The sequence below is a fragment of the Chelmon rostratus genome, chromosome 18 (genome assembly GCF_017976325.1).
Source record: "Chelmon rostratus isolate fCheRos1 chromosome 18, fCheRos1.pri, whole genome shotgun sequence".
Taxonomy (NCBI): domain Eukaryota; kingdom Metazoa; phylum Chordata; class Actinopteri; order Chaetodontiformes; family Chaetodontidae; genus Chelmon; species Chelmon rostratus.
Window position 1 is genome coordinate 24,417,802 of NC_055675.1, and position 20,941 is coordinate 24,438,742.

The window sequence follows — 20,941 nt, forward strand, 5'->3', positions numbered from 1 at the left end:
GTTTTATATCCGGCGGTCTACAAACACGGCAGGACACAGAGGCTTCAGGCCTCATTAGCCATGCAGATTTATTCCAGCCGTGGACGGAGCAGCAGTGAAACACTCGTAACCGTGGAAATGTCTCTGCTGTGACAGGTAGACGTGGGCGCAGGTGGCGTTAGCGTAGCCTCTCTGCTCGTAATGTTGTTGTTGAGCGTAGCGCAGCTCCAAATGAAGCTAATTGGCTGCTACGTGTTTGGAAATGAACAGCAGAGGGAAAAAGAGCTGCACAACCACTAATGCTTGATTCTCTTCTTGCCTGGGGGGCCGTGTCTATAACCTGCTGCTTCCTCATGATGCTGCTGCTGAACTGATGCTGACATGTCTGCAGGTACGTTCACTGCCAGAGTGAGATTTAGGTGGTGGTTCAGGTCAGGTAGACTCCTAGTTCTCCTCAGGGAGGAGGAGGATGGTGAGACTTTGGATGAAGGAGCTTTGAACAAATCCACAGTTTATTTACACCAATTATTTGGAACAAAGCCAAAAGTATAAGACTATTCAGTATTTTTCTTATTGTTCACCACATCTCAAGGTGGTGGGACAGCGGACCCCAGGACCCCAGGACTCATGTTCTCCCATTTTGTGTCTTTTGTTCTGAGCCCAAACCAGATCCCCCAGTCTCCGTGGTCACGCTGCCTTCTGCTCAGACCCGCTAACTGTACTTCTCTTCCTGTCAAATCACGGTGAAGTTACGGCCCCGTTGGTGACCGTCCACCTCCGCTGTTGTCGTTGGCTCGCAGCTTGGACCTCGCATGTCTCACTCTCCACTTAAGCCTGAGCTGTCCTGGACTTTATGAGCCGTCTTCATAGAATATGTTTGGAAATAAGTTGTTTTCCTCTGTGAATTGGCCCGGCTCTGTTTATGGGATTGGTTGACAATAAGGCTGAAGGACTAAAATCTGTCCTGACGGCTGGATCTGATTCTCAGTGTCCAACCAGGCTAAACTGAGCTGATTCTGACAGCGTATGTGGACCAGAGCCGGTTCACATTTGGTTCTGTGGAAGCAGAAGACAACAGACACTGAGCCATCACCAGAATCAACCGACTTCACCAGACTGGTGGAACACGAGGAACACGAACGAGGACTTTTCCTTCTGAAACATCTCCTCACACTCAGCGACTCATCATGTCTGCTCACTGTGCCTCCATTAAAGACAAACACACACTGACTTGCCGCCTTGTTGCTCTTGTCCAGCCTCTCCTGGTAAAGGTGCAGGGTGAACAGGAAGTGCGAGTTCCTCCGGGCCTCCTGCTCGTTCGGCGCCCGGCTGCTCCTCCTCGCTGCCAAGGCGGCGTCCAGGAAAAACGCTGCTCGCTCCGCGCTCGTCGCTCGCAGCTCCGTCTGGTTCTGCAGCTGATGGAGAAAGAGAGAGAACGAGATGTGGGAGAGGCTGAAAGGACCTGTGAGAAACCAAAGATCATGATGCAGGTGGTCCTCCGACTGTTTGATGACAGAAGATAAGACTGTTTTCAAGTCTCATCAATACAAAATGATTGATGTCATCGTACGTCCAGTTGACTGAGATGTTCTCACAGCTCTTTATTTACCTGCAACAGTTTGTATTTATTAAAAGCACGCACAGGTGTGTTCTTCACAGATATTCTAATAAAGGAACCAGCTGTAGACCAGTGGCTCTCCTGAAACAAACAGGAAGCGTGACGCCGTCCTGAAGTCTCACTCTGCAGGTGAGACGAGGACCTCGTGCTGAGTTTATGACGACGTCTCATCGGGACTGAAAAACGATGTGACTGAAGAGTTTTTCAGAGATAAAAGTAGGAGAACGATAACGGCTGAAATAAGACGGAAAAAAAGACTAAAAATGTGGAGACATAAAAAGAAAATTAAAGTGAGAGCAGATAAAAAGAAGTGGCAGACAGAAGGAGCCCGGGGGAGATAAAACAGGCCGAGTACGAGAAAAAGGAAGAAGGTCAGCTCTAATTGGACAGATGTGGACAGAGATGAAGTCTCTGAGGGTGAAGAGGAGGTCAGAGAGGACGAGAGGAAAGGAGGAGATGGTGAAGGGAAGGAGGCGAGGAGACTGAACAAGGTGACCTGACGGTTTGAAACTGAATCACCTGCCCCCCTCCGCACCCGTTTGAACACAGGTGTGCAAACGGTGCTTTTAACCCAGTTTAAAAACGACCAATGAGCCTTTTTCATTCGTCCAATCCGGTGCAGGAATACACAGAGCTGTCAATCATCCTCCATTCTGCACAGTTTCATCAAACGTGGACAGAAGAGGAAACTGGGTCATGGATCTGCTTTGTTTATTGCTAACCTTTGTCCTGGCTTTTATTTTGAAAATCTAGTAACTGTGCTGCTGCTTCCTTCTCTGCTGGTGAGCTGACGGAAAGAAATATGGAGAGGAGGTGAAAGAAGGAGGTGTTGCTACCTGGGATCCACAGAGGGGGTCTTCTCGCAGTGATACCGCGGAGCCCGGGGCCTCCTGGTGGGCCCCCGCTGAGGAGGAGGTGGAGAGCTCAGCCAGGAGGTCGGTGAGCGTCTCCTCCCGACCGGAGATCTCCACCGCAGAGACTCTGACCGAGAAACGAGCCCCAGACTTCTCCCTGCGCTCCTCGATCACCTTGAAGAGCCAGGAGACGGCTGTGGGGGCCACGCCCAGACTCTGGGTGGAGCAGTCCCGACCAATCATGGTGTACGTCTTACCTGGAGAGGGCGGGGCCGACACAATAATGACGTAGCTTCCCAGAAAAGTGTGTGTTTGTGTGTGTGCGTGTGCGTGTCGTTACCCAGGTTAGCGTGTCCGAAGCAGAAGATGCAGCCGTCTGCTCCGTTCACCACCGACTGGATGACCTCAGCCACCGTCCCTGAACACACCTCAGCCTATCAGGATCCAGATCCAATTAGTATCATCCAATGATGAGCCACCTCACAGTTTACATGCACTCAATGGTTCATCAGAAGATTCAACAGAAATCATTTGATGTGTTATGAGACTGTAGGTCATGTCTTTAGATGATGATTCATGCTGTGTCGCTGATGCTAAGCTAATGATTTGTTGTGTCATGTTTGTTAATAGTTTGAACTTTAATCGTGTCAAAACATGAAGAGGAGCACAGAAGCTCATGTTCATGGAGTTTGAGTTGAAGCACTACATTTCCCATCATGCCTTGGGTTTTGTGAGGTCACATGACGTTAGGAGAAACCTGCCTGTGTGTTATTGATGTGTGTGATGCAACAAGTCTCTGCCTGCCGTCAAACATGTCCAGTTGTTAAATGTGGACCTGTCCAGGTCCTGTCTCACCTGTGAAGCGTCCTGGAGGAAGACGGCGTCGAACATGAAGGTCTTCGGAGACGAGGAGGAGGAGCGTCTCTGGGCGGCGGACAGTCCGCCAGCTGACGTCTCGCAGAGAGTCAGCTGCTTCCTCCTGCCGTCCACCTTCAGGAGGGACATGGACTCCGAGGACTCGCTGCTGTGGACCGAACAGATCCGGACCATCACTCGGACCTGGAGACAGACAGGAAGTCCACGTGGTTCATTCTTTTGTATTATTGCAAATTTTTTCATGTTTTCTAAGTTCTAATCTTTGATTTGTATTAAATCTTTAAAATCACCACAGCAGCTGTGATGGGCCCCTGACCCCCCTACTAGACCCCCAGACTGAGAGAGTCTCTCTGTAATATAGTCATCCTCTGACTGAGGTGGGGGCCAGGCAGATTTCAGGGGGTCCTGGTTGCTCCTCCTCTTCGTCATCTTCTGATGTTCTTCGTGGCGTTTCTCCTTGTTACAGACTGAGCAGGGATTCAGCCTGTCAGCTGCTGAATCTGGCCTCAGATCAGCCCCCCGTGTTGCGTTGACGCTCTGATATGTTTTTATCGGCCTGTCACAGAGCTGCCGAGTCAGCGCGTCGTGGCGGCGAGGAGGTCAAGTTTACAGCCAATAACAATCTGAGACGCAACAGTTTTTAAACGACGTGTCGCTGCGAGTCGGCGGAGCGAATCATCACCTCCGCAGGAAGCAGCTGATCTCCAGTCAGCTGGGACGCCCTCTCAGGTTTAATGTGTGAAAAAGGTTTCATCAGACTCTTGTTGGATTCTGATTGGTCCCTGGTTCAAGGCAGCGTCCAATCAGAGCGCGAGCTGCTTCACAGCTGATCAGCTGAGAAGCAGCTCGCAGCTTCAGATCAGAGAAAATCCTGATTTAATTCATGAACCTCAACAGTCTCAGAGTGATGAAGAGCAGCTCTGACTGTCCAAGGAGTTCTTCTTCTGATGATTTCATCCAGTTTTAGTCCACATGAGGACACTCGAGTCCACTTTTATGAAGAAGGGACAAAAAGACAAGAAATAACCAGAAAGTGAAATGATGATACATCATCAGTGTCACTGGTCTGAGATCAGTTTGTTTTGCTCTCTGACAGTGTTGAAGGCTGCTGTCACATGATGGAAACACTTCAGACTCAGCTGGATTTGATTGGCTGAGGACGAGCAGGTCTGTGCTGCTCTTTCCTCCTTTCGGGGAGGAAGACGCCGACTTCTCGACTCCTCCGGCGTTCTCTGATGAAGAGCAGCCGGTGTTTGTGATGTGGGTGTGTTGTGGTGATCGCAGCAGGAAGACGACAGAATGGCCGGTCACGTCTGAGTCCTGCAGCATCTGACCTCAGAGCAGCTCAGGACGCAGAGCAGCAGAAACCTCGGCCCTCAGTATTCAGGAGGTCTCATCCAGTCTCATTAAAATGCTGATTCATGTCTCATCATGTCCTCATCCTCACACATTCAGCTTCTTCCTCATCCTCACACATTCAGCTCCTTCCTCATCCTCACACATTCAGCTTCTTCCTCATCCTCACACATGCAGAGCTTGTTGCACCTTCCTGCAGCCTCAGCAGACACCTCAGATGTTTCTAGTGGAACATGCTGCTGAAGAACATCTTGGATAATTCAGGGGGACTTGAAGGGTTTTGTCAGGAGGTAATTGAGGTCATTTAGTTGAGACCTGCTCTGAGCCACATGTCGGTCCAGTGTGGTGAACCTGCTGGTTCGTCATTTCGCTGCAGACAGCAGCAGATCCTGCAACAGGATCAGCTCTGACAGGTGAGTGTCTGATCTGCAGCCAGCAGCAGAGCGTGGTCCAATCACAGCTCCACACCTGTCAACATATTAAACGTCTGCAGACCCCCCGTCCTGCTGGACAGACCTGCAGAGACCAGCCAGGCTGGTTGTGTCTGCAGTCATTCCTGAGGGGAAAATGTCCCACAGAGCAGCGGCTGGTGTTAAAATCATCTCGTCTACAGACAGAAACACAGAAACGAGCTCACAGAGTGAAAATAACAGTTTGAGACTCTGACGAAGACCAGACCAGACAGAAGAAACTTGAATGTGATTGGTTCCTCACTGCAGAGTTGTCAGTCAATCAGCCCCTTCACACTGAAACAGGAAGCTCCTTCATCCAGATGACCCCGTAACCCCTCCCCGCCCACCGACCCCCCCAACACAGACCCTTCCCATGACCCGCCGCCTGCTGGTGCATCAGATCTGGATTCATGAGATTCCAGCAGCCTGAGAACCAGCTGATCTGATCTACTAACAACGAGTCATCTCACCTTCCCCGTTCCCGGCTTGTCCTTGACCTTTGACCCAGCCCGGAGGAGGCATGGCGGGACGGCGGGTGGGGAGAGCTGCAGGGCCCCGCTGAAGCCCCCGGTGTAGAGCAGGGGCCCCGAGGCCTCGCCGGGCGGGGAGCCGGGGCCCGGCTGGGACTTCTTCCTGCGGGACAGACTGAGCTTCTGAGCCGCCCTGAAGATGAAAAGACGACAAATCAGAAATCTGTTTCAGAACCAGACCAGGGTCTTTCCCGTACCTGAACACAGAACCAGTTCTAAACAGAACCAGAGCACAGTTTTATCACGCTGCTTTGTTATTAACGAATATGAAAACAAGTTAAATACATTATCAGTGAATATACGACTGATTTGTTCAGTATCAGCGTTTTGTCATGAGGTTGATGCTGCTGACCGTCGACCTCCAGAGCTGACAAATGAAGCCAAGAGCTGCAGTTCCTCAAATGGCCACTTGGGTCTGCCTCAAAGAGTGAGTCAGTCCCCATAGACCCCCTTATTAAAACTGTTCAGCAGAAACAAACACGTTCGCAGCCGGGCACAAACACAGTTTTGGTCTCTGTAGCTACTTTCTTCATGCAGCGGGTGAATGTTTATATTACTCACTCAGTTAGTATCATTATGGGCGTGGCTGCTTTGAGTGACAGCTAGCTGCTAGGCGTCAACCAGGCTTCATTCTGCCGCCTTAGCTCCACCCACACTCCACCTCAGTGTGGTCCGGCGGTGCGAAGATGGAGACACATGGAGACACTGATACTCATAAAGAGACTATGTCCATGTTTATAGAGTCTGCAGCGGCTCCACGGGACCTTCTCTAAAATGAGCCTTTCGGGACAGGATGACAGGGTGTATGACAGGCAGCCGCAGCGAGGAAGAGGAGGATGTAGTCTGTGTGATGAAGAGGTCTCTGCCTGAGTGTCCTGGATCCTCCCGAAGCTTCATTTTTAGGTCACAGCTGAACTCAGAGCAGCCGAGAAAATTTTAACCTGTTTGAACGACTGAATGTTCCTCCAGAAACAGCTGGAGCCTCTGCAGCGACTCCCCACTGCACCAGTCTTTGTTATCATTATCATTATCATTATCATTGTTATTGTTTTTGTTTTTGTTTTTGTCATTATCATTGTTTTTGTTATTGTTATTGTTATTATCATTGTTATTAATATTATGGGATCTTCAACAGAGGAAGATTATTAAAGGATCAATAATTTTCAGTGTTTTCACGGGTTCAGAAGGAGAGAAGAAGAAGAAAAGAAAGAAGAAGAGGAATCAGAAGAGGAAGGCGTTGATCAGTGGGGGGTTTAGGAGGCTCAAACTCAGATCTGACATCATTAGAGAAGGAGAGAGTCTCCCTGATCTCCTCTTCCTCCTCCTCTTCCTCCTCTTCCTTCCATCCTCATCACTGAGTCCAATCAGAGAACAGAGCCTGTAATTACAGCTTCCATGAAGGACAGGACAGAGTGCAGCCTGGGAATACACTGAGTGTGTGAGTGTGTGTGAGAGTGTGCGTGTGTGTGTGTGTGTGTGTGTGTTGTAAAATGCTGACATTGACACTTCATTAATGTGAAGCAGGAGTGTTGATCTCAGACCCTCAGCTCCGCCCACATAACAAACACGTAGTTTTTCCATTTCTCGTCTCTTTCCTGCTTCAACACGACTCAAAGCGGCTCCGGAAAGAAAAGCTTTCCTCACTTTGATGTGTGGAAACCTGCCTGGTCTGCATCTGATCACCGACATCACTGCCCTGAGGTTCAGGAGATGAATCGTCTGGTTTCAGTGTTTCCAGCAGATGCTGAAGCTCTCATTCAGAGAAATAATCTAAACTTCACATTAACGTCTGATTCACTGCAGCAAACACGTTGAGTTAGAAACAAGAGGAAACACTTTAATGATCGCATCTACGAGGTCAGAACATTTGTTTCCTTTAACTGGACCAAAGTGTTTCTGAGGGTCCCAAACCAGGAGGGTCTGATCTACTGATGCATGATGGGAAGAGAGCAGAGTCTCCAAACATCACTTCAGTTTGAAAGTGGATATGATTCGATGTTCGAGTTAATTCAGAGAGAGAAACTAAAATCTGCTGCATGTGAGACGAAGCTCCTGCTCAGGTAATATTTTACCAAACCATTTCCACGGAAACACCAGAACATGAAAATCCCAGAGGTGGTGCAGCTGTTTGACGTGAGGCGGCGAGGCTCAGTAATGTGGCCGTGATGTATCTGACAGCCTGGAACACAAAGACGCCTCAGAGACCTCCGACTAATGAAAAGCCTGCTGACGGAGCATGAAGGAGCTTCAGTTTGAGTTCTTTTATGACCTCATATTAAAGTTAACACCCCCTTCGCTCCATGCATGAACTCACTTTATGGTTAAATCTGTATCTTTTACTGCCCTCAGTGTTGACTACACCTGGATTTCAGCACGGTTTTCTCTCTGTTGATTTGTTTGACAGCCTTAAATCTCAAGCTTGTTCCATCTGTGAGAGAGGACAGAAAGTTAAAACGAGAGGATTCAGGCGTTACTCACATTTCCTTCCAATCCATTATCTTCTCAGAGTCCTTCTTCTTGAAGAGGATCCAGGTCCAAACGTATTCTTGTCCTCGTTCACCATTGTACAAGAAGCAGATTGTATCCAATCAGAAGCAGGAGTCACAGCTCTAAAGGAGGGACCTCTGATAAAAACCATCGAGGCTGAGCGGCGACGGCGGCGGCGACGTGTTTGACAGTGAAACGTGGCAGCGAGTCCGCACACAGAGCCAGGAGAGCTGCAGAACGTGAGGGTTTTCACGAAGGTCGGGCAGCTTCATGGAGGTTCAAGAAGACCCAGCTGTTCCATCCGAAATCCAAAACAAGGTGTCAGAATCCAGAGGCGTCCGGTCCGAATCCGATCAATCAGTTGTTCCAGGCGAGGGTTTCTGATGGTGATCCGTTCTTCCTTCAGTCCAAATAACTTCTCTCACCATCGTCAGTCGTTTATCGTCAATCACATCGACTTCAGCCTCCGCCAACAATGTGTGAAGGAAAAAGTTTATTCTGAAATTATCCGTAAACTGTCCGTCCGTCCAATAAGAGTCATTCTCACCAAAGTCTTCAACTCCAGCAGGTTTCAGTCTGTCAGTACTGTACCTCTGTGCCTCCAACAGTAAACTGACCTCCCGCCCATCAAAACGCTCGATTATCACCTGTAAAATGACGTCTGGGGGATTTGAGTCTTCATCACCGTCGTCCAACCTTCTCATTCCTCAGGAGGTCAGGAAAGTCTACCTCTGTCCACCAGAAACCTCTGTAATCCTCAATAAAGTTATATATTTAGATTTTTCCAGCTGTTTCTTCCCCTCAGAGTAATTCTCACCAAATGTCTGAGAGAATTTGGGAGTTCTCCAGATGTTTCTCAAATTGTCCATCAACAATATGTCCAACAGTCCAAATTCATCCTTCAAATATCAGCAGACAGGCCGTCCGTCCATCAGGACCTCCTTTCATCATCACGTCTCTGTGATTGGAGTTCTTCCCACCAAACTCAGGGAACTTGTTGGTAATATTCCAGCAGGTCTCAGCAGCTGTATCCCTTCATCCTCCACACATCAGGGACGTCTCCGTCCATCCGTCCGTCTGCGTCCTCTCTGACATGAAGTCTGCTGGATCCGGGTCGGTCTGAGCGGCTCGAAGTTTTCAGGGAGAAACGACTTGAGTTTGAGTCGAAACATGATCCAGAAAACAGAGCGAAGTCTTCCTGCAGAGGTTTAGTTCAGTTTGTCAACCCGGTTCATCGTCTCTGTGTCCGTCCAGCCGTCAGCCCTCCATCCATCCCTCCAACATTGCACCAGATCTCCACCTGTAAACCTGAATTTTTGATCTTTTCTCGCTCCTGTTCACCTTCTTTTTCCTCCTCGAATCCTTTTCTCATTCTTTTCTTTTTCTCTCTGCTACTCTTCCTCTCACCTTCATCATCTCAGTCCCCTTTTCCCACTCATTTGTCTTTTTTCTGTCTTTACCTTCACTTTAATCTTCTCCTCCACCTCTACGTCCGTCTCTCTCTGTCTCTTTTCTGTCTCTTCAGCTATCCTCCAGTTTTCCTCACACTTCACTTCATTTTCCGTCTTTCTCATCACGTCGAGAGTCGATTTTTTCTTCCAATCTTCCTCCTTTTGTCCATTTTACCTCATTTTCTTTCTGATTTTTTCCTCCTTCCTCCACCTCTCCCTTTCCGCTCCCTCTCTTCTCTCCTGTAGCTCCTCAGTCTGTTCCTGCAGTATCGCAATGCTTTTCCTCTCCACCCCTCCCTCCGTCCTCCTCCTCTTCCTCCTCCTCCTCTAACTCTGTGATGAAGAGAAGCAGCAGAGGAGGAATAATGGATTAGAGGTAGAAATGAACGAGTGAATGGAGAGCGGGTGGATTCCTGCCTCTCGCTGCTTTTGTTGCCGGGAAACACTGGCGATGCTCCAGCCTTCCTCCCCTCGCTCCCTCCGTCCGTCCCTCCGTCCGTCTGCCTCACTCACCTTCCCTCCCTCCCTCTCCTCCACCCTCCTCCTCCTCCCTCTCCCTCTCTCTCCACAGCCCCGCCTCCTCGTCTTGTCGACACACAGCAGCCGTGAAAACCGCGCACGCACACACACACACACACACACGCACACACGCACGCACACACACACACACACACGCACACACGCACGCACGCACACACACACACACGCACATACCGCACTCGCACACGCACACTTGACATGCTACATGAATACTTCATGAGATGACACCACCCCCCCCACTGCCACCACCCCCCACTTCTGGACTTCAAAGACACTCAGCGTGTGTGTGTGTGCATGCGTGTGTGTGTCCGTGCGTGCGTGTGTGTGTGCGTGCGTGTGTGTGTCCGTGCGTGCGTGTGCGTGTGTGTGCGTGTGATTTGCTGATTGACTGATGGAGAACAAACATATTTTGGGGATTTTAACGTCTGACGATGAAGATTCTTTCAGTTCTGGTTTCTGGAAGGTGACTTTACACACGGTCTGCATGAAACCCGCCATGACTTGCTGTGGATCTACCAAATAAGGACCAGGTCATGAAGAGGGACCTGGACAGCTCTTCTTCACTGTCCTCTTGTCTAAATACTGACATCCAGTCAGAACCAGGTTCCACAACCGTCTGGAGAAGAGACCCCAGACCGTCCACCACGCTACGAGGGGCCAAAAGAATCCAGACTGGTTCCTGTTCTGGTTCCACCAGTTCCCCACTGACATCAGGACAGCAGAAACTCTACACCTGTTCAGACTGAACACATTCAACCACTGATGGGAAGTTAAAGTTTCATTCAGCTTCACTTTCTGTCATTTCATAAATCAGCCACAACGTCCCTGATGTCCAAACGTCACAGCGACACAGCATCTGATCATCAGATTCAGACTGTGGATCTATAGAGGCAGATTTGGGGTTGAAAAGGAAAATGAGTAAATCAGTATGATAGATGTATTGATGATGAGTGATCAGTGGAACCGATCAATGCTGCAAGAAAAATTGTATCATGTCTGCAGACAGAGAGAAAGAGTCGAAGTATCCTGAGTCCATCTATCAGATCTATATCTGGTCCAGTGCCGATCAATACTCTGAACCAGACGCCGATCAATACGAGGTGAGCGGCCTGAGGGAATCTGTCAGTTCACCTGCACAGAGCTGGTGATCAGAAAGAAAACTGGTTCCAGACCAGCTCATCTTTTACTCGATGTCTTTCAGATTTTGATTTTGTGTTCCACAAACTGTCGATCTGATGTGAAAGATTTAAAACGTCTTCGTGTGGACGTGATCTGGATCTCGCTCGGTGGTTCAGTCCTCGTCAGCCTGGACAGACACCAGCTAGCCAGCGGCTCCACCTCTGCACCATCAGGCTTCATCTTCCGGCTAATTATCGCGCCACACAGCAGACACGTCTAAACTTAGACTCTGTCCTCCACCTTCTCCTGCTCTCCTGATGGGGAGGGGGGGTTCAGGTTCCCACAGAGATCTGTGGGTACGAGCACAGCTCCGGCACTGCAGAGAGTAAAGCTTCGATTCACCGCCGTCTGCAAACGAAGAGCTCTTCAGATGTCTCAGAGCGAAGTCCGTCCACCTCCACAAAACCTGGACACACGAGCCGTCTGACGGGACAAACAACCAATGAGTCCTCGTCCCCAAACGACGGAACGAGAACTACGCCCGCTGATAGTTGAGGCAAAGATCGTTCTTTGGGTTAAAGTAAGTATGTTTGTTATGAAAGTTAAGTTTCATTCATGTGAGTTAAAATAAGTCAACGCGGACTTCTGGTTTCACTCAGGACACGAACGAACGAGACGAACAGTGTCCGGATGAACGTCCTGTGTTTGTTTCGCCATGCAGCCACCTCCCCCCTCCTCCACATGTAGACTCTAGCTCTTTATACTACGTCACCTGACATCCTCCTCTGCGTCATAATGACTACGACCACTCGACGTCTCCACCGAACTAATTAGCAATTAGCACACACGACCTTTGTGTTCATACATTTCAGTATATTTCAGCTGCTGTCAGTACGTTCCACTGGTGTATTTTATTGTTTATTGTTTAGTATATTTTATTGTCTTCGTATATTTTCATTCTTGTATATTTTTAATTGCATTTACGAATATTTTTTTTGCACGTTGGTTTATTTTATTGTAGTTATCTTAATTTTATTCTTTCTAATCTTTCTTATTATCTTGTTTCTAACATGGGGGTTGCAATGAAAATTTCATTGACATGTCACGCTCAATGATAATAAAGAATCTTTAATCTTGAATCTATATTCCAGATTTCTCCTGATTTCGGTGAAACGAGTTCTGCAGCGATTCTTCAACAGCTCTATTTAATCTAATAATTCAAGAAATGTGCTTGTTTTTCTGTCATTAACAAAAACCCATAAGCTCCCGCTAACATCAGCGGGAAAGAAAACAGCCGGCGTTCATTCAAATGGCTCTGCAGCAGCTGTCAGCTCAGACACATGACGGAGATGATGTCAGACACAATCATCAACTCAAGTCAAATCCTCATCGCCAACATCGTCATCTGGTGTGAGTTTGTGTTTGTGGCGGGGGGGGGTTCTTTTTTTTCTCTATCTTTGATAGTGAAGCACTTTGTGCTACATTTCCTTTTTATGAAAAGTGCTATAAAATAAAGCTATTATTATTATTATTATTATTATTATTATTATTATTATTATTATTATTATTATTCTCTGTCGCCTCTGTTACCTGAACGTCACAGCACAGACATCATCATCATCATCATCATCATCATCATCATGTTTAACCAGACTGGATTCAGTCAGTGATGATCTGAACTGAAAGTTTTTGTGGGAAAGATCAACATAGAAAAGATTCAATCGAAGGAGTGAAGGAGCGGATGAAGGGGACAGCGAGGGTTCGTGAAGGAGACGTCTCGTGCAGGAGACGTCTCGTGCAGGAGACGTCTCGTCTGTCCTCTGCAGCTCTGACTTGTGTTTCAGTGACATCAGAGCCTGCGTGGTTGATCAGCCTCCTCGCTGTCGGAGCTGTTCTCAGGTGGTGTCGCGGTGCATCCATTGCTGCAGCTGTGGGACACTTTCACACACTGACGCGCTCGGCTCAGTCTCACCGATGAAGGACAGAAGATCTTCAGTCCAGGAAGTCGATACTGAAGCTCGGCCGGAAGCCAGAAGTCCACTTTGAGGAACTCGACCCCCTCTGTGGGGAGATGGGCGGGATGTTCACTTTGGGGTTTTTAACAACCAGAAAGTGACGTGCAGCGCCGCTGATGAAGACGCTCAGACGAGCCAATCACAGTGAAGTACATCTGAACAGATGATGTCACACACAACTACGACCTGTGTGTGTTTATTAATGTCGGTCCGGAAGAAGCTGAAGACTCTGAAATCTGCTTCTGGAGACTCTGTCCTCATTATGAGACTCTCATCTCGTTCTGAAGAAAGTAATCACATTACTGTACCATGAGTGATGATGCATCCAGGTGTGAAGTAAAATGTAACAGGTAACAAGTGGTAGTGGAGTGGATGGTACAGGTGTAGTTCTTCACCTGTTTGTGTTTGGTGCGAACAGGTTGTGATTCACAGTAAATGGCTGAAACAGCTGTTTCCAGGCAGCAGCTGCAGGAAACGGTCGCTGCTGCACCTCTCAGAGAGGATTGTGGGACGTTTTCTGCCTGAAGAAAAAACATTTCTCTTTTTATTTTACTGTTAGAGTCAAAGTCGGGGATTATTCCCGTCTTTGTTCACGTTATTTTCTGAAGAAGCATCTGTTTCCTGTTTGCTTCACTTCCTGGTGATTATTGGCCGCGTTCGCCTCCTGCTGTGGGGACGTAAATCTGTTTACACAGTCACATTGTGGGGACTCACCTTCCTTACGGGGACAAAACACAAGTCCCCATAATGAAAGTCAACACATTTTAGGGTGAAGATCTGAGTTAAAGTTAGGTTTAGGTTAAGGTTAGGCTCAGGGTTAGGTTTAGGTAAGTAGTGGTTATGGTTATGATAAGTCTCCAGGAAATGAATGTAAGTCTGTGTCCCCAAAAATAATGGAAACACAACTCTGTGTGAGTGTGTGTGTGTTTCCATGTGTGTGTGTGTGAGTGTGCGTGTGTGTGTGTGTGTTTCCGTGTGTGTGAGTGTGTGTGTGTGTTTCTGTGTGTGTGTGTGTGTGTGTTTCCGTGTGTGTGTGTGTTTCCGTGTGTGTGTGTGTGTGAGAGTGTGTGTGTGAGTGTGCGTATGCGTGTGTGTGTGTGTGTGCCTGTGCATGTGTGTACGCGTGCATGTGCGTTTGTGAGTGCATGTGTGTGTGTGTGTGAGTGTGCGTGTGTGTGTGTGTGTGTGTGCAGGAAGCTGCAGGCTAATCGGGCCTTCAAAGCTCTTCAGTTAAAAGCACTCGACTCTCTGCTGCCTCCCCACAGCCCTCACCACCCTCTGACAGATGCATGCTGGGAAGTCTTTGAAGTGAATGCTGGGTAATTCCGACCCTGCGACTTGTCTGAAGGGCTTCAGCAGAGCTCAGGTGTTTGAACAGGGTGGAGCTGCTGCTGAAGGAGCAGACACTCGGCTTTATGTCACAGACGATGCTGCTGCAGCATCACAGGTGTTCTCCACCTGTTCAGACCCTCCTCTGGGCTGCATCACACACACTGTGAGTGGATGACAGCTCCCTCGATCTCTGCCAGCTTTGTTACGCTCTGGGGGCGGGACGACGATCTTTATGATGCTTAAAAGCTGAATTCAGATGTAGAGTCAGACTTCCCTTCAGTTGTGAGTCTTCCTGAAGATGAATGTTGACTCTCTCTGCATGTGAAAGTGTGATGAGCAGTCAGTGAGCGTCGTGTCTGTCCTGTGCGCCGGGAAAACAACATGCCTTTCTGTAAACTTCATGTGACGGGAACACAGATCGACTGCTTTCTGCTCTCAGCTGCTGATTTTCTGCCGTTCAGTTTGTCTCGGTTCAGTCGGGCTGTTAAAATGTGTGATGGACGGTGAACCGCCCTGCAGGCTGTTTAACCTGACCCGCTCTGACAACACGCTGCCTCCGTTCAGTCTGTGACCATCAGTTATTCAGCAGCAATAAACGAAACCGAGCCGAAACCCTCGGCACACTCAAGCCCTCCTGAACCCCGGAGCCCCCGTGCTCGGCTGCTCCCTGACAGCTCCAACCATTCAAACCGGATAAAAATAGTAAATCTGCCAATTAGGTTCTGTGCGGAGGGAAGAGCCTGCGTTTGACTTCTGAAGCGTGATCTCACAGAGTCTGGATCAGGAAGGGTTGGATGAAATTATATGAAACTCTCTATTGATCCCTGGGGGGGAATTCTTTAGATTCAGCCTGTTTTACTGCAGGAAAAGCCCTGAGAGTCCTCACAGTGAACGCACATGCACCTCTGAACTTTAGTTTCGTCTTAAAACTGAAGAAGTAGAAACCGATGCAATTCTTGAAATGACGTCACATTTTCTGTCAGTGTGAAAATATTCTGCATGTTTGCTGCATCATTTTAGACACATTTCACTCGAGAAGAAGTTTGAAACATGTGTGATAAAAATAAAGTTTCTGCTTCTTTTTATGATGACATGAGGATGAAAGATCTCGGTTAAAGCAACCTTTTCATTTCGTAGATGTTAAATCAGTCTCTCTTGCTGAATGACCGCTGATGATTGTGAGCTGGGCGTCGTGCTGACGTTCGTGGGAAGAATCAGCGTATTTTTTTATTAATTTTCCACCTAAGCAAAGGAAAGATCAATGACTGCAGACGCTGAAACACTGAAAACAAGCCACCTGACTGACGTCACAGAGGTGAAACTGGTTTGGACCTCTGTGAGAAACACACCTGCAGTTACCACCTATCACCACATGTGTCGCCAAAGAGAACCAAACAGAGAAGTTTGAGGGGTGTTGCGTTCACTGACCTGACGAAGAAGGCGGCTGCAGCTGATGGCGGTTGGCTGGTTTGGGTGGCGATGCTGTGAGAGGCTGGTTTCATGTCCTGAGCTGATCTCTTCATGGTCACATAAACTCCATCTGAAGGCAAACCCTGACAGACGACACAAACAGTTCAAATCTACGAAATCTGAAAAATCAAGATGACCACAGATAATTCCAAACTTCCTGTTCAGCTCGATCACATGGCCGCTGAGTCAGAAGTGAAGTCTTTACTTCAGCTCACAGACACGGCTTGTTGTTCTGCTCTGTTTGACAGTCAGAATGTCATTCACTGATGTGAATGAGTAATATTTTATTGTGCAGTACATGTATCTATTATATTTTACAACTTGTACAAGTTTAGCCTAAATGTGGCAATACATCACTTTTAGAGCATTAAACATGTTAAAACAACGGCATGACTAACAGTTTATTGACTGTATGACCGATCGGATTATTCATCCTGCTTCTTCTTTCTTTTCTTTGTCTTTCTTGCATCTGTCCTCATTCTGTCAGGACAGACGCTCCGTCCAGCTCTTCTTCTTCTCTGTTTCATGGGATGAGATCCGCGGCTTGGTTACTGTGGATTACTGTGCTAACAGGAAGCGGTGAACAGCGAATCCATTATTCAGCTGTTTGACTGCTACACCCTCTGCCAGCTGAGAGGATTCGACCGAGAGCAGCCGACGGGACGAGTCGACCGTCCGAACAAAACCACCGAAACACAAACATGAGCCGAACGACATGAAGCGGAAACACATTTGATCTGGTTTTACTTCCCTGACAGAAACTGGTTTGGTTTGGTTTGGCTGGTTGTATTTGATCTGGTCTAGTCTGGACTGGACTGGTTTGGTTTGGTTTGGCTGGTTTTATTTGATCTGGTCTAGTCTGGACTGGACTGGTTTGGTTTGGTTTGGTTGGTTTTATTTGATCTGGTCTAGTCTGGACTGGACTGGACTGGTTTGGTTTGGTTGGTTTTATTTGATCTGGTCTAGTCTGGACTGGACTGGTTTGGTTTGGTCTGGTTTGGTAGGTTAGTTTGCTTATATCGCTTGATGTTTGTGACATCAGTCGGTTGGTTTGGTTTAGTTACGGCTTTGTTTGGTTTGTTTCTCTGTGGTTTGGCTCACACGGTTTAATGTGGCTCTGGTTGTTTTTGGCTTTAGTTGATTTAGTGACGGTTTATTCGGTTTAGTTTGGTCAAACAGTTTAAACAGGTTTCAGTTTGGTTTGTCTTGTTTGGCTCACATTATGTGCTGTTTTAACGTTGGCTGACTTTGGTTTAGTTTCTGGGTTTAGTTTAGCTAAGCTGGCGTCATTTGAATTTGTTAAGCTCAGTTTGATTTGGTCTGGTTTGGTTTAGTTTAGCTCAGTTAATAATGTTGGTACACCAGTTTGGCTTATTTGCTCATCCGTGGTTTTTAATTCTGTCAGATCACTAATAAAAAAATATTGAGTTCTACACTTTTGATGTAATTTAAGATTTTTTTTTAGCTACTGTAACGTCTAACGGAGGAACTTCAGCTTCTTCCACCTGAACGTGAATATATATTAATATTCAGTGAATATATATTCATAGCACATGTGAGGCTTGTTACAGAGTGCTCTTAAATCTGCTTAAATATGTTTTATTATTATTGTAGATATTCAAATGAAGTTCAGTTTTTGAAACCTCTGTTCATGTGTGTCACTAAAGACTCCATTACCCACAACACCTTGCAGTGTCACTGAGGTTGTCCACATTTCTGTAATTATAAACGTCATGACTCAGGTTCATGAAAAACACGACGTCAGAATCAGGAAGTATTCTCTCAGGTATGTTGCAATTAGCATGTCTGCCTGTTAGCGCTCAGTGGGCTCACAGCGCGCAGCGGGCTTTCAGTCTGACGGTCCATTGTTAATGATGTCATGGCGATAACAATGTCGCGGCGGTCGGTGGTGTCAGGAACACGGCCGACGTGATGAATCCACACCGAGCTTCATGAATTATGCAGCGAACTGCTGGAGGTCATGATGGTCATTTGGGATATTCTCAGAGCGTCCGCAGCTCCGAACAACAACAGGAAGTCACAGCAGCTCTTCATCAGTCCGAACGTCCTTCCTCACTTCTCCTTCACTGCCAACAAGATTCAAACCAGTGACTGATTCACTCAGGCTGCATCATCAAACCTGAACAAACGTCTCAGCTGGAAATCTGTTGCTAGGAAATATCTGTAGCGCTGTCCAATCACGAACCACCAAACATGTAAACAGGAAGTCACTGTAGCTTCTCAAGCTAGCAGAACTTCCAAAAATGGATTCAAACTAAATCTGAATAAATGCAGATGTTGGTTTGATTTCTGTCTGCAGTCATGGAGAAATCTCACAGTTAGTGGTATTCATACAGTTTACAATGTTATGCTAAGCTAACCGCCATTAGCTACCCATTTAGTCAAATGTTATGAGCATAACGTTTGCTAATTTGATGCATGTTGTTTTAGTGAAAAATACTTTAAAATCTTCCAGATTGAATCATTATCAGACAGCATCGACCAGGTTTCAGGTCAGATATGTCGACTGGACTCCAGGTGACCTCTTTTACTCTGAACAATCCTGAAACCCTTAAATCATTAATCATTAGTCCTGTTGTTCGCTGCCCTCCTTCCACTCTTTCCTTCCCTCCCTCCTTCCTTGCTCCCTTCCTTTGCCTCCTCAGGGTCATTTCCTGGCAGAAATGAGCAGCAGTGTTGAGTCACGTCAGTCAGTCTCATCGTCCTCATATGCCCGATCAATATCGTCCCCCGTCTCTCTGCGGTGACCTCAGATTGTATTTGAATCTGTAATCGGGCGTCATCGACCTCAGCGCTTCATCATGACTCTGAATCTACAGACGAGCAGCTGAACCTCTGAGAGGAACGTCGACTGAAGACGAGCTGGAGTCTGATCGTGTTTCACTTTGTGTGGACGTCAATGAGTTCATATCACACATTTACAACACAAAACAAACACAACCTCATTCAGAAATGATCATTAATGACCTGAAATTCATTATGCTCACATCAGATGAAAGGAAGAATCTGAACTCGGTCCTGCTGTTTGCTCGGTGTTCAGTTCCACATCAACAGAACGGAACGATCTGATTCTGAAAGAACCGATGAACTTTTAATGCTTTAAATGTTGTTTAAATGTACGAAGATTCAATTAGCTCCATTAACTCCAGCTTCTGTATCTGCCATGTTTCTGCTTCATCACTTCAATGATGGTTCCTCCTTCAATGTTAGATCAAAACATCTGGGAACATCTGTGAGAGTTTTTCCTGCCGTGGAACATCTGTCAGTGTTTCCTGTTGTGGAACATCTGTCTGTTTCCTGTTGTTGTGGAACATCTGTCAGTGTTTCCTGCTGTGGAACATCTGTCAGTGTTTCCTGTTGTTGTGGAACATCTGTCTGTTTCCTGTTGTTGTGGAACATCTGTCAGTGTTTCCTGTTGTGGAACATCTGTCTGTTTCCTGCTGCTGTGGAACATCTGTCAGTGTTTCCTGTTGTTGTGGAACATCTGTCTGTTTCCTGTTGTGGAACATCTGTCTGTTTCCTGCTGCTGTGGAACATCTGTCACAATGTGATCTCGTCTCTGTATATTTTATGTGTTTACACCCTCTGTTCCTTCTATCGGAGACCCTTTACATGCAGTTTGCCCCCCCCCCCCCGCTTACCGTGGTGTGTTGTTGGTGTTCGGGTCTGCAGGAGGAGACTCTCCACACCCCCTCCAGGTAGTGCTGTGCGTTCAGGGGGAGCGGCGTGACTGTGGCCAGCCCCTTGGCCCCACCTCCTCCCAGGTAGGTGCTCTGAACTCCGCCCCATCCCCACAGAGCCCCGCCCCCGCTCCGCTCCTCATACGACCATCTCTGCTGCTTCAACGGCAGCTCGTCGCCCCCCCAGCTGCTCTCCGAGGCCGGGCGGGCGGTGGAGGTGGTGGGAGGCGGTAGGCCGGGGGTGGTGGGGCGAGGCGTCATCTCCCTGCTGATGCCCAGAGCGCGCCGCAGGGCGAGGCGTCTCAGCTGGTAGAAGGAGGCGTCGCAGACGTCACAGCGGGCGTCGACCGAAGCGTGGCGGCCACGGCGAGGCCACTGGAGGCGCTGGAGCTTATCGAAGAGGAAGGAAGCGTAGGCCGGGTCCTGGGGGGGGCAAAGAGATCATAAAGATCATGAGACGTTTTTCAGGACTGCAGTTTACAGGAAAACAAAGAAAACAATAAAAACTATGAGCAACATTCTGATAATAAAACCTGAAACAACAAGAAGATATGACAGAGATCAAAGCAGAGTCAGCGTGAACAGGACCAATCACACACACACACACAATCACACACACAATCACACACACCACACACAATCACACACACCACACACAATCACACACACACACACACACAATCACACACACCACACACAACACACATAATCACACACACACACACACAATCACACACACACACACAATCACACACACAATCACACACACCACACACAATCACACACACCACACACAATCACACACACCACACACAATCACACACACCACACACAACACACATAATCACACACACAATCACACACACACACACACAATCACACACACACACACACACAATCACACACACACACACACAATCACACCACACACAATCACACACACACACACAATCACACACACCACACACAACACACATAATCACACACACATGCGGGGGGGGGGGGGGCAGCCGTGGTGGAGTATCCCCTCCCCCTCCATTAGCTGGCTGATGTGCCCTTGAGCAAGGCACTTAATCCCCCACAATATACTCCCCAGGCACTGCCCACTGCTCCTGTGTGTTTCACTGCATGGTGCATGTGTGTGTGTGTTTCCATCATGGA

The 20,941-nt window shown here is 47.8% G+C and overlaps 1 protein-coding gene across 1 annotated transcript in view; it reads right to left on the reverse strand.

Annotated features, from left to right (window-relative positions):
* LOC121621666 (kinesin-like protein KIF26A) overlaps nucleotides 1–20,941 on the reverse strand; it is a 48,331-nt gene that overhangs the window by 19,124 nt on the left and 8,266 nt on the right. Inside the window, exons 3-9 of the mRNA XM_041958215.1 lie at nucleotides 19,742–20,203; nucleotides 16,038–16,162; nucleotides 5,606–5,798; nucleotides 3,307–3,510; nucleotides 2,792–2,885; nucleotides 2,434–2,708; nucleotides 1,211–1,394 (exon numbers count right to left, since the gene is read on the reverse strand). Of these exons, the coding sequence (XP_041814149.1) occupies nucleotides 1,211–1,394; nucleotides 2,434–2,708; nucleotides 2,792–2,885; nucleotides 3,307–3,510; nucleotides 5,606–5,798; nucleotides 16,038–16,162; nucleotides 19,742–20,203 (1,537 nt within the window). The remainder of the gene's footprint in view (nucleotides 1–1,210; nucleotides 1,395–2,433; nucleotides 2,709–2,791; nucleotides 2,886–3,306; nucleotides 3,511–5,605; nucleotides 5,799–16,037; nucleotides 16,163–19,741; nucleotides 20,204–20,941) is intronic.